The sequence below is a fragment of the Octopus bimaculoides genome, chromosome 1 (assembly GCF_046866305.1).
Source record: "Octopus bimaculoides isolate indiv1 chromosome 1, ASM4686630v1, whole genome shotgun sequence".
NCBI lineage: Eukaryota > Metazoa > Mollusca > Cephalopoda > Octopoda > Octopodidae > Octopus > Octopus bimaculoides.
Window position 1 is genome coordinate 42,024,287 of NC_142928.1, and position 14,586 is coordinate 42,038,872.

Below are 14,586 nucleotides of genomic sequence, written 5' to 3' on the forward strand. Positions count from 1 at the left end.
AAATAATTTATTTTTAAGCTCTTTACAATATAAAGTTTATTTCAACAATTTTCTCTTTACAACTTGCTCACATTGAACCTTGTTATTTTTCAGTACCTTTTCTTTTAGGTTTTAATTTCTATTATATATATAATAACAATAATAATAAGGATTATGACAAAGCAGTATTAGCATTACCTCTAATTCACATTTATAAATAAATGCAGCCTCAAGTAGACCTACATATGTTTTGATTGCATTGGTTAGTAACTGTTGCAATTTCAACCTTACTATAATACTGGTGCAGTTTCTTCAGGGTCTTCACTGTAATATCCTTTGAGAATTAACTGGTTAAATTTTATGTTGATTTTAGTTGCATTCAAAAAAAGACTGGCTAATCACTTAAATTCATTTGAAGATAAAAATAAAAAATCCAAACAAGTCTAAGTAGGTTAACCTGGTCTTTTAAAGACAGAAACAAAGATTATATTATCGACTGGGAATTAATTAGCAGTGCAAAACCTTACAGACCAAGAACTAATAAATGTAATTTATGTATAGAAGAATTTTACCACATTTTTACATCAGAATATAATATAATAATTTCGAGACAAGAACAAACTTTAAGATGCTTGCATATGAGAAAATTTACCTTTGCTTAATATAAAAGAATTATAAATATTTAAACAACAACATTTTTTCAAATAACTGACTATAAGGGATAAATGAGTGATTATCCAGTCAATACTTGGAATAGAAAATAGTTCACGTCTGAACAAACATACAACTCTACTTTGTTGAATGCAACTAAAATCAGCATAAAATTTAAACTAATTAAATCTCAAAGGATATTACCGTAAAGACCCTACAGAAACTGCACTGGTACTATAGTAAGGTTTCAATTGCAATGGTTACTAAGCAATACAGCTGAAACATATGTAGGTGTATTTGAGGTTGTATTTATATATAAATGTGAATTAGGGTAATGCTAGTGCTACTTCATCATAATCCCTATCATTTTATTATTTATATTAAATATTCCAGGAAACCTACCTGGTTAAAGGTGATCTATTTGGAATAATCCGACGGAATATATCTTTGAATTCTTATCTATTAAGAATTATTACTGGATTTATAAATAAACTATTTTGAATACCTAACCTTACTGTGAGCAAACCAGTAAATGTTTGGAGAAATCCCTTATTAATTGCTAATATATATATATATATCTTTGAAGAAAAGCAACAAAAATGTATTAGGTTATAGCAGTACATACGTTTCGTACAAGCTTCATTTAATCTTTTGATTAAATCTATATATATATATATATATATATATATATATATATATATATATATAAATCTATCGTTTAAAGTTATATTCAAGCTAATAAAAGAATCTTAGGTGGTCGCTTGAATTGAGAAATGATAGCCAAGTGCCCTTTAAATTACACACTACTACATTAAATAAGAAAGAACATATTAAATAATATAGTCTTAGACAACCCATAAAATGTGAGATGGGTTATGAATAGGATAACTTTAATCACAGATTTGCTTAACCAGGGCTGATCTGAGACCAAACAATAATAAACAATAATGGCAATTACATCATGATAAATGAGCCAGTGAGGCAGGAGAGCCTCTGTTTAACTGCATTTCTTGCTGGAAGTGATAGCTAGGTTCTCTCTTCGGCAACACTCTACGGTCCTAGATACTACCTAAAAATATGAGAATGTCACAGCTGGGGTGCCTTTGAGCATAGGTCTGCTTGATTATGACTGACCTAGACCCAAACAATAGGTGGTATTTAACATATGATATTTGTTTAAGGTGTTTAGTGACAGAAACATCCCTGGCTGTGAGGTGAGGTATGGCGATAAGGCACAAATATAGCTATGTTGTTAAGTGATATGCTTTGCAGTTTCATAATTTTTAACCACATGGTTCCGGGTTCAGTCCCACTGCGTGGCACCTTGGGCAAGTGTCTTCTACTATAGCCTCGGGCCAACCAAAGCCTTGTGAGTGGATTTAGTAGATGGAAACTGAAAGAAGCCCGTCGTATATATGTATATATATATATATATATATATATATATATATATATATATATATGTTTGTGTGTCTGTGTTTGTCCCCCTACCATCGCTTGACGACCGATGCTGATGTGTTTACGTCCCCGTAACTTAGCAGTTTGGCAAAAAGAGACCGATAGAATAAGTACTAGGCTTACAAAGAATAAGTCCTGGGGTTGATTTCCTTGACTAAAGGCAGTGCTCCAGCATGGCCACGGTCAAATGACTGAAACAAGTAAAAGAGTAAAAGAGGTGTCTTCTGCTGTTACCCTGTGTGTGTGTGTGTGTGTGTATACATATGCATATGTGCACACTCATGTGTGCATGTGTCTGTGTGTGTTGTGCATGTTGTGTGTGTCTTTGCATTAGTACTTCACTGCCAATGGTGACAACGTTTATGTCTTACATGAACAAAAAGTCCAGCTGCTTGTCCGTTCATGCAAAGTTATGGATTAAAATGCTTTACTTGAAAAACAAGTACAAGTCTTGAGCTCTTGGAAATAGCATGCAAATTTTCCTCAAATCACACTTTGCCATCTTAGATTGAATACGCAGTCCAAGAGACTCCTAAAAAGATGGGATGGTCATGAGTCTGCTTGATAGTAAGACGAAGACTAGGAATTAAAACAATAACAGCCACAGCAAGACCAACAAAAGAGATTCTATGTAGTTACTTGATCACCTAAATATAACGACCAAATGTTCCTCAAAATATATCCTACAGTCTTAAATTGGGAAAGAACATTTTTTTCTTTTCTGCTTACTCAGAAGAGGAATCCAGGACCCTTTCCAAAGTCACCATGACTGGAAGAAGTAAGGAAGCTATTCTTAGACCAGAGATGTGCTATTAATACTTGCAACAGACTTTGCTAAAAGTGCTGGCATAGCTGTGTTGGTAAGATGTTTGTTCCACAGCCCTATAGTTTGAAGGTTCAATGCAATTGCATGAAATTTGAGCAAGTTTCCTTGGTCACAGCCTTGGATTGAACAAAACTTTGTGAGTGGAATTTGGTAAATGGAAATATAGAATGTGACTAAAATAATGTCACATTTTAAACTTGAGAAAAGTGTTGCATGTTTACATATTGTATTTGTGATGAATGAGTATGTTGGTTGATTTCTTTTTCTGAAAATCCAAACTTATCCAAATTCTCACTCATAAAACCAAGTGCACCAATTATTATTGATATAAATGTGAAATTATAATCTAGATATAGAAGCTGGAGGTTTTGAAGCAGTTGTCTTTAGTTATCATCTTCCTCTTTGATTTTGAAAGAGAAATTCATATCAGTAGAACAGCTGACATCTATGACAGTACATACTTTTCCTTGTCTGTCTCAAAACTCAAGACCCAACCTGATGTGTTTACATTTGACAGGTATTTTAATGGAAATGTTCCACCAGTATTCCTTGTGTTGCTATTTGTGTATGCATGTATTCAATAATAGGGGGATTCTCGATATTTATTCCAGAACTGCCTTTTTACCAAATGGCATTGTATATAGTTTTTGTGATAACATTGTGTCACATAAGGAAGCAGTACCTTGATGGCATGTATGATGCCTTCCACAGAAATATGACATAATCTACATTTTCAGTTGCATCTTGAAGCTCCAAAGGCTTCACTGTCTTTTGTTAATTTGGCATTTAGTAGCAATCTCCTGTTCTTGGAATACAAATGCACAGCCTTCAAAGTTTAATGTGATGTAGCAGTGGTGAACCCAAAAGAAGCTTTGATTCATGTCAATATTACTGTCTTCTTACCAGTTGTGTACTGAGGTCGATCTAATTGACTGGCCCCCTCCCCCAAAATTTCAGGCCCTGTGCCTACAGTAGAAAAGAATATCTATAAAAGGTGGCGAGCTGGCAAAAACGTTAGCACACCGGGAAAAATGCTTACTGGTATTTCATCTGTCTTTATGTTCTGAGTTCAAATTTTGCTGAGGTCGACTTTGCCTTTAATCCTTTCAGGGTTGATAAATTAAGTACCAGTTGCATACTGGGGTCAATCTAATTGACTGCCCCCCCCCCTCCCCCCAAATTTCTTGGGCCTAGAGTAGAAAAGAATATTACTGTCTTCTTCAAGGCTTTGGGAAACATACCTATACATGGTCTTTTATTTTTTTGGTATGCTGAATATTTCATACTCAAGTCTTTTTTAAGATTTGTTTGTTTACCTTTTCGGGGGTTATATGGAAGGTCATCAGGAAGAGAATGTTCCTTGAGGAGCTCACTGGCGACATAGGATATTGTTCACTTCACTTTTCAGAACTATGTTAATGCATTTATTGTTGCAGCTGTTGTTTAGCAAGTGCTGTCTGAGAGAGAAACTATGCAACATTCAAAGACTGTTTGCATTGATTTCAAGCCTCAACCACCTTTATCTCTTCATAAGTAGAGCATGTATGTATGTATGTATGTATGTATGTATGTATGTATGTATGTATGTATGTATGTAGGCATGTATGTATGTTTGAGTTAGAAGATTTGGGTGACATAATATTTTGAGGAGTTGGAATACTTCATAGACATTGAAATATGGTACATAGTGTACAAAACATCATAAGCCAAACTTAAATAACTTTTTGTAAAATAAGTACTTTGTATTTAAAGGAAATTTACTGTGTTTATAATACAAATAATACAAATATGTGGAAGAAAGGTAAAACTGTTCTTGTCTAAATAGACTGAAGGAAGAGCATGCTTTTATTGCGAGTGGATATGAAATACAAAGCAAACAAGCAATAAATCCAAAGTTATGTTCTATTGTCTAACCATTTGACTCAAGGAGAATGGTGACAGGTTAGCTCAACAACAATTATTTGTAAATAAAATTTCTGGTTACAAATGCATGTTAATACATGTAAGGTATTTTAGAATTTATTATGAATTAGAAACATATATGAATATATCCTTACAAAAAATAATAGTTTCTTTTGTCTAGTCACAAGACTAATTTTTCATGGAGTGATATTATTATTAATTCAATCGGCCTCATTACATTACTGGTATATATTTTATCATTCCTAGAATGAGAAAAGTTAAAGTTGAGACTTTAGGGATTTAAACTCTAAATAAAGAGAGATACTGTAATGCACTTAACATCATATATCAATGTTTATGCCAACAAGCTGAACTCAGCAACAAATAAATAATAAATGTTTACTTCCCTGATATTTGTGGGTATGTTGGGAATACCTAGACTGTTCAGAAAACATACCTTTTGAAAATGAGTACAGACATATAATTAGTAATCTGTTTTTATCCACTATCATTGTGTAACCAGTTATTTTGCTTAATCCTGAATATACAGTCACCACCACCACCACCACCACCATTATTTTAGTCTTTATTGTTATATAACATCCATTTTGCTATGATGGCATGGATATAACATCCATTTTGCTATGATGGCTCATCTTGATCTTGCATTATGTAATCTGTGAACTGAAGCATCCTTAAATTTAGCTTCATCATCCTTCTTTTGTGTATTTATGTATGTCTGTATGTCTCTTCTATTTTTTAATTATTATAAATCTTCCACTGAGGAGGGAGTCGGTTTCCTAAAAAGATACAAGTCTTTGGGATGTAGTTAACACAGACAAATTCACATATGGAACTTGAGAAAAGTCTTACATATTTTTACTGTTCTACTCACAGATTGCACTTGTAATGTACGAATTAGCTGGTCAGTTGCTCTTTCTGAAAATCCAAGTTTATCCAGATTCTCCGTTAAGCATTTACTAACAAAACCTAATGCTCCACTTATTATTGGTATGAATATGGATTCCTTGTGTTGATGCTTGTATATGTTGTCAATAACGGGGACATTCTCTATATGCTTGTCCCCACTACTACTGCTTGACAACCAGTTTTGGTTTGAATACATCCCTGTAATTTAGCTGTTTAACAAAAAAGACTAAAAGAATAAGCACTAGATTAAAAATATTAAGTCCAGGAGTTGATTTGTTTGATTAAACCTTCCAAGATGGTGCTTCAGTCCTATGACTAATACAAGAAAAATGTAGTGTACACTCGAATAATATTCCTCTCTCCCCCTTATATATAAGTGCATTCAAACGTAGCAGGTAATAGCTAGCCTTTGGCCGCTATTTGGATCCCATTGGTTGGTATTAGTGCAATTTGTCTCTTACTCGATTGCATCAATTAGCTGCGTATAATTAAGAACATGTAGGACAACCTGTTCATGACCCCATTTGAACCTACTGTTCCTTATAAGAACTTACCTACTCCTCCTTTTGAAGTCTTTTGGTTCCAGACCTTTTAAGGTCTAGCCACTGACAATGAAGACACAATCAATTTCAGCGACAACACCACAGTAGCTACGTTGAGACCAACTAACTTCGTTCAACAGCATTATGGAAACCTCCATGTTTGTCGCCACCATCATGTCCTTAACGTCATCAACATCATCTCTCTATGTACACAGCTCAACAGGCAACTCACTCAGGTTCCAACATTTCACTGTTCATGAATAACTTCACCATGGATCAACAGTGAATATACAGTGAATATGCATGAACTCTTGTATCAAGTGACCCAGGCAGCAGCATCACAGCCAAGACTTCACATATGACCTGTACCAGTAACTGGCTCAGCATCATGGCTGCAACTTCTTGATACAGTATTTCAACTACCGTGTACAATTGACTACGAATTGATATTCTCTTTCTTGTGTATATAAACTTACTTCTCATTTCGATAGCTATAAACTCTTTCACTGTTTCTTCATTGTCATTCTTATATGTTCTTAACACAGGCATACATCTATGCTTACACATACACATACATTTGTTCTTATGACGGCCTGTCTATCATTCTGTATACATGATGGACTCACAGACACACATGTTATTATATCAATAAATCTACTCTTAATAATTCTACGTGGTTGTGTCTTTTTTCCCTCTGGCACTTATATGTACCATTCAATTTAAATTTATTGTATCGACCGTGTGATGTACTAAAGAGCCATTCTTATCACTTCACATCACACGGTCCTTACAAAAAGATAAAAGATATGAATATCATATCCATAATGCTCTGTTTAAATGAGTCAAAAGGATTAATATGCTTTGGCAAAGCTTAGGTGTGTGTGTGTGTGAGAGAGAGAGAGAGAGAGAGAGAGATGCAAGAATGAGTGCATGCTTTAAAAATCTTTACACCTTTTAAAATGAAATATTAATTTGGAGGAAGCTTTCATATTGCATTGCATGTTTTCACTGGGAAAACAGTTTTACAGCATGGGAAAAGGGATGTTAAATGATGAACACACCTTGTATATAAATATATGAGATGTGTTAAAAAAATATGTGTTCAACCTTTGAGCATAAAAAAACAATTTTGCGCATATTACAAATTTCATTTAACCACCTTCAAAGAACTACTCTTGGGAGTTCACACACTTCTCCCACCTTAGGAATGTCTTCTCTGGAATGCTGTGGAGTTCTGCTGTCACTTTTGTCATAATTTCCTCTCATGAATCAAATTGCTTCCCTTTCTGTGTGGTTTTCAGCTTGGTTCCAGACCTTTTTAGAGCCAGAAGTTACATGGTGCCAAGGTGGGAAAGTAGGGAGCCTGTTGAACAAGTAGCGAGTTGTTCTTGACCAGGAAAGTTTGGATTATGTGGTGTGTTTAAAAAGTGTCCGACTTTATTTTTTTGCCAATACTCTCTGTATGCACAAATCCTCCATTCAAATGGAATATGATTATTCCCACTTTCTGTGTAATTTCCTAGATTGTTATATGACAGTCTTCCATGACTGTTCACTGAACCTTCTCAATTGGCTCCTCATTTTGGCTTGTGGATGTCTTGCCTGAGCATGCTTTGCTCTCCACTGAGGTGCAACCATATTGGATGACTTGGTGATGACTTTGATACAGGGAAATGTCTGTGTTATGTTTGGCTCTGCCCTAATACAGTTCTTCTGCTGGATTCTCTGGTCCTCCAGTTGACACAACACTTTGCCTTAAATGCACTGGTAACCTGATGGATAGTGTGACACCAAACATTGTGACCAGCAGTTTGGGTGGTCCACAAGTGGAGGTTGATGTTACAAACTTTCAGGGTCCTTTTTAGCATGTCTGTGAACCACTTCTTGGACACACCACTGTTTCAATAACCAGATGACAATTCTCTGTAGATCTTTTGGTAGGCGATGATCCATCACTCTGGAGACATGCTCCACCCAGCACCGCTGTGTATTCATAAAAATGGCCTTGATATTGGTGGTTCTGGGTTTCTTGAAGATCCCTGTGCTTGTGACCTAGTCACTCCAGTGGATATTTAATATGGTGCACAGATAGCATGGTGGAACCTCTCAGGAGGTGGGTGTCTCAGTGATACAAGACTCATGACTCAGTATATGTATATGTATATATATATATATATATATATATATATATATATATATATATATATATATATATATATATATATATATATATACATACATACATACATAAATACATACATTAATTTTTATAGCTGCTCCACTATCACTGTCTATGTATTTTACACCTATATAAAATCACATTCTTACTTATATTTCATATGTACTGAAAAAGAAGAATTAAATCATTTAATAGACAATTGTTTTCTCTCATAGCCTCTGGCTGACCAAAACCTTGGAAGAGGAATTTAAGAGACACAGTATTCCTTCATACTTGTTCTGTACTAACAGTTTGTATTTCACTCTTCTTATCTTTTTTTCTATTATTAGCTTGGTCTGGAGAAAGGAACTATGACTATGACTTTCACAGTCCCCCCCCCCCCGAGATTGATGAGATCGATACTGTTAACATTCCATTTTAATTGCTGCAATTTAATAATTGCAGGAAAAACATATAAAAGGACAAAAGTACAGAGTGTTGACATACTGAGAAGAATGTAGGTTGTGTTGTGATTAGTGTATGATCTAGCAGTTAGATACAATATGGACGATGAGAGGCGGGAGAAGTAAACTGAAAGTACTTGAGAGGACTTGGCCCAAGACCAGCCATGTTCAAAGAGTAGAGGCCATTGTTACAGCAGTAGAAAATGTACAGAAAGAAGAATGTCTATGGAGAAGAGGTTGGCATATGTGAGCAACTTCATGCCAATCAGTCTAATGACATTTCTCTGGATGTGGTTGATCATGGATATCTGTATGGGTAGTAACTGTACCATCCTAAATGTGGAAGCAGTCTTCCATTGTGAGTCTTACCTAAGTTTTGTATAGCATTAGTACAAGAGGTTGAAGTATTTTCTGGCCCTAAAGAGAAAGGCCAGTTTTTGTGATGTGCATTTGTTAGGAAGCAATCACAAGGGTTTTGAAGCAATTACAAGGGTTCTAGTTGCGTGCTGCTCATGTTTAAGGAGTGTTGTATTTTCTTGATATGTGAAGTGATTGGGTCTTTTCACTGTTAAAGTGGACAAGATTAGCATAACCATACTGGAGGATGTTTTCATAGATATCTCTTTTTATGGCACCTATGCAGATCTGGTGTAAAGGAACGTATCAATGATGTATGTAGAAGTGAGTATTGTTGGAAGTGATAAAAAGTACGTTGTTGATGTATAAGAAGAAAACTGCAGGGGATCAAAACTAAATTCTGGTGCACACAAGAGTTGGCCAGAGAGAGAGCATCAATGGCATACCTTTTAAATAGTGTGATCTTACAAGAAGTCATTGATCCAAGAGATGAGATATGAATGAAGCCCAAAGACAAGCAGCTAGGATAAGAAGGCTCATGTTGAAAGCAACAACATGGCTTTCAGTAAATTTCTTAAGAGCTAGAGTCTACTGATGAATAATATAGGAGAGTAGGTGGCCAGTAGGTCTGGCTTCATTAAAACCTTACTTGCTGTCCTTAAGGAAGGAGACAAATCAAGAGAGATTAGAGAATGCATTATTTATAATTGATGGATATTTGTCCTCATCTTGTTTGTTAACACAACGTTTCGGCTGATATACCCTCCAGCTTTCATCAGGTGTCTTGGAGAAATTTCGAACCTGGGTTCTCATTCCTAAGGTATTTTTCGATGTTGTCATTATTATTATTACTATTATTCAGGTCACTGCCTGGAATCGAACTCGGAATCTTGGGGTTAGTAGTCTGCACTCTTAACCACTACGCCATTGTCAGTGGTTAAGAGCACGGGCTACTAACCCCAAGATTCCGAGTTCGATTCCAGGCAGTGACCTGAATAATAACAATAATAACAACATTGAAAAATACCTTAGGAATGAGAACCCAGGTTCGAAATTTCTCCAAGACACCTGATGAAGGCTGGAGGGTATATCAGCCGAAACGTTGTGTTAACAACAAACAAGATGAGGACAAATATCTGTCAATTGTAAATAATGTAAATAATGTACATAATTCCTCATCTCTTAAATATAGAACAGATAAGAGAATGTCGTTGTTAATGGCTGCTTCTCCTCTTCCTATTATTTATCATGTCGTCATTAGAGAATGTCGCTCAAGTCTTTTCTCATAGAAGCGATACAAGTTCAACTAGAGGTATCTGGGTTCCACATAGACACTACGTAGAAGGTTATGGAAGGGGAAAGAATGACAGAGGCATCATCTACGCAGAACCCAGATACCTCTAGTTAAACTTGTATCGCTTCCATTAGCAGATACTTGGACAACATTCTCTTATGATGGCATGACAATCTAACTGCTTCAACAACACAAAAGACAAAGAATGCTATGTTGTACCTCATCAACTCTAATCTACAAGATACAACTAAAACCCTCAATGTCGCTACAAATGCTAGGCCTCACAATATTTCATATCTCCTGTCAATTTCACATTCAAAATATAACAAAAACTATATTCCAAAGACTAAACTTCCTCTTTAACTCCCAGTAGGCGATGATTTTCTACAAACGTTCAAGATCCACAATGGAAAACTACTTCCATATCTAGAACAGTACTGTTTGCTACACATACAAACATCTTAAATCACCTTCAAAAGCAAAACATCTAGCTACTTTAGTCTTTCAAAACACTGCCCCTTCACTCTATCATAATTACAATATCATAAGTTCTTTAGGATGTACCAGTTACATACCATCTCCATCTAAGTCGAATATTTGTACTTGTTTCTCTTCCTCTAGTCATTTGTACTCCGTCTCCCCAGGCCCCAGTCTAACCACTTTCCTAAGCTCTCCGTCTCAACTGTTTGAAATTCCCTTGCCGCCCGTTTTTTCTTGCTGTCGTTCACTTACAGATATTCAAACTAAATATCGACTGACAATATTACCAGTCACGGATGAAGTGACGAGTGTCATAGTCACAGTCTCTTCCTCTTCAATAAACCACTGAAAATTTTAAAATTAAACAAAAATTGTGGCGATTAACTCATGGGATGCTAAAAAAAATACTGAGTTTTCATTCCAAGTTCAGACATTTGTACTTTGTCCCTCCTCGTATATGTGTGGTATGAAGGGGAATATGTTTCGAATCAGTGATGGGAATGGGCATCAGGAATGAGGAATACACTAAGGCCCGAAGAGTTGAAGTTAGGAAGGTGGGACAAGGCACGCTAAACCACTCCCCTCTGTGAGCTGAAGAGTAGGGGAACGCCCTAATCCGCGTACCTGCCTATTTCCATCTCTGTTCTAAACGTAGTTAACTCCATCATTCTGTCCTATCTTAGACATGTTACCTGGAGATGATGATGCAACGATTGCGGGATGTTTTTCTATCCCCAATATTTAAAATTGTTTAAAAGGAAGAAAACTAATTCAATTAATTATATTAGACCATAAAAGGAAGAACATTTATATTTATGCACAGAATTTGCTATTATTTATTTAGCTTCAAGTGGAGGAGTGGCAGAATCAGTAGTGATACAAAAATCTCCTAGCAACATTAAGTTTCACTAATTTTATATTCCGAACTCAAATCTGGCCAAGGATAACTTTGTTTTTCATCTTTCTGGAGTCAGAAAAAATAAAGTATCTGTCAAATACTGAGGTAGTTTAAATCGCCTGTATCTCATCCCTACCCAAACTGTAACCATGTGCTTATGTCAAAACAGAAATCTTTATTTATTTATTTCTATTATTTAAACACTTAACTGGCATTTAGTTGCTATCGAATAAAAATCAGGCGCTTTGTAACAACCACTTTAAATAAACATATCGCAATGATTGACCTGGTTAGTACTTATCGGCAGTGTTTTATTTTGTCTTCTTTCACCCTCACCTCATATTGTGTTTAGTTGATAGTGGAGGCCAAACTGCATCAGCCTACATCAGCTGATAGGGGTCGTTACAACATAATATGGCGGCATGTTCTGACCCATCATTAACACATCTCGACAGTCCTCTCTCACAAATCAATTCTGATGGGAGAAGGACATATACAGGGGATAGCTCAGTGATTTCAGGTAGGTTTTTCATTTTTCTAAATTTAAATTTTAAAAAATCAAAACAATTCTTTTGACTGCGACATCTTCCAAACTTCAATTTCTTTTCTAAATGTTTGTTTTTATTAAATCATCGATGTTATTATTATCCCTCTCTCTTTCTCACACTCATACACGTGTGTGTGTGTGTATAAAGGAAAAATGTGTGCGCGCATACATTCACATATGTGTATATACGTATGTATTTGTGTGCGTATATTATGTATATTTTTTATGCACGTATGCCTGTGTATGTAATAATATTTGATTAGAAAGTATTGCATTTTCAACTTACTACATTTTAAGCACAGAAGCCTGCAGGTATATATATATATATATATATATATATATGTGTGTGTGTGTGTGTGCGTATATATTTATGTGTGTGTGTATATATATTTATGTGTGTGTGTGTATGCATGTATGTATGTATATATATATCTATATGTATGTGTGTATATAATAGCTATTTGTATATATATGCATATACGTATATATGTATGCATGTGTGTGTGCATATATATATATAATAGCTGTTTATGTATATATGTGTGCTTGTGTGTGTGTGTATATATATATATATATATATATATATATATATATATTTTTATATATATATATATAACTCTTTGTAGTTATGTCTCACCTAATAGCTATAATTTCTAAAATAATTACAAGATTTTTTTTCCTGTATGTTTTCTTGGTAAATATGTGCCCTGTATTGAATTATCGAGAATATAAGTATATAGACATATCCAGACCAGTTTATAAGCATCAATTAGATTTCATATAAACAATCAATAAAAAATAAAATCACGTCTCGTTTTCCCTGACAAGTTGTTTTGTAATCATCTCGCCTACACTCCATCGCCTTGTTCAAACTGATTAAAGTACAACAAATAAGCTGGACTTATTTAGTCGTTCATTTACAGTATGATATTTTCAGATTTAATTGTTTTAGGGACGTCTACTGTCAGCGACTGTTTTGCTCTAACACGAATGCTTAATTCTGTATTAGAGGTGGGATTATTGTGTCCATTGGTGAACGGAATAAATCACCAAAATATTCTTTTATTTCTTTCAGTCAGTGGACTGTGGCCGTGCTGGGGTTTAATGCGAACAAATACACCGCATTACTTATTATTATTATTGTTGTTGTTTTAAGTCTGGACTCCTTTACCGAACGTCTAAGAAGACCACGCCAGTTGTCAAGCGGCGCAGACTCAGACACACACAGGGCTTCTACACAGTTTTCATCGATCAAATTCACTCACAAGGAACTAGTCTGTTCAAGGCTAGGTAAGACTTCCATCCCCCCCCCCCCAAAAAAAACCCCACCTGTTAAAATTTTTTTTTGTTTTTTTTTTTGACACAAACCCCACATTCCGGCTACGGGGAATACTAATCTGAAAAAAAAATTGGCAAAAATCGGCATTTTAAAATTATCACCCCACCCCTATTTCCTGCATTTTTTTTTTTTTTCAAAAGATGCAGAAAAATGCGGAGATTATGATTCTGAAAAAAAAAAAAAAAAAATTCCAAAGATTTTTGTAAAATTTTTTGAAAGAATTTTTTACCTTTCTAAATATGCAGAAAAATACGGACATTATGATTCGGACAAAAATTTCAAAAGACTTCTGTACTTACTGTTAGGGTTAGGGTTTTAGGGTTAGTGTTGGGGAAAAAGTCAAAATTGAAGAATTTGGGGGGGGGGGAGGGGGAAAATTTAACAATGCCGATTTTTGGCAATTTTTCAGGAATCTCCGTATCCAAAAACGGGGGTTTTTGGCAAAAAAAATTTTTTAAATAAACAAATTTAAGAGAAAATGGGTGGGGTGGGGAAGTCTTTCCCAAGGCTATAAGTAGAAGACACTTATTATATCGAACTTTTGCCGAACCGCTAAGTGACGGATACGTAAACAGACCAGCACCTGTTGTCAAGCGGTATGAAGATAAACACAAAAACATTCGCACACATCTAAAACATGCTTCCACATAGTGTCCATCTACTAACTTCATTCATAAGGCATTGGTCAGTCCAGGGTTATAGTAGAAGACGTGCAAGATGCTGCTCAGTGGGTCTGAGCCTGAAACCACGTGTCTGTGAAG

The 14,586-nt window shown here is 35.2% G+C and overlaps 1 protein-coding gene across 3 annotated transcripts in view; it reads left to right on the forward strand.

Annotated features, from left to right (window-relative positions):
* Nucleotides 1–11,531: 11,531 nt before the first annotated feature.
* The window catches only part of LOC106869134 (two pore channel protein 1), an 87,246-nt gene continuing 84,191 nt past the window's right edge, over nucleotides 11,532–14,586 (forward strand). Inside the window, exons 1-2 of one of the 3 annotated variants that reach the window (XM_089350754.1) lie at nucleotides 11,911–12,459; nucleotides 13,562–13,776. Coding sequence is in view for 1 of the 3 variants with exons in the window: in XM_089350747.1 (XP_089206873.1) it covers nucleotides 12,354–12,459 (106 nt within the window). In the remaining 2 variants the exon portion in view is untranslated. Of the gene's footprint in view, nucleotides 12,460–13,561; nucleotides 13,777–14,586 lie in introns of all 3 variants that reach the window. The other 2 variants (XM_089350747.1, XM_089350760.1) reach the window with 2 other exon arrangements.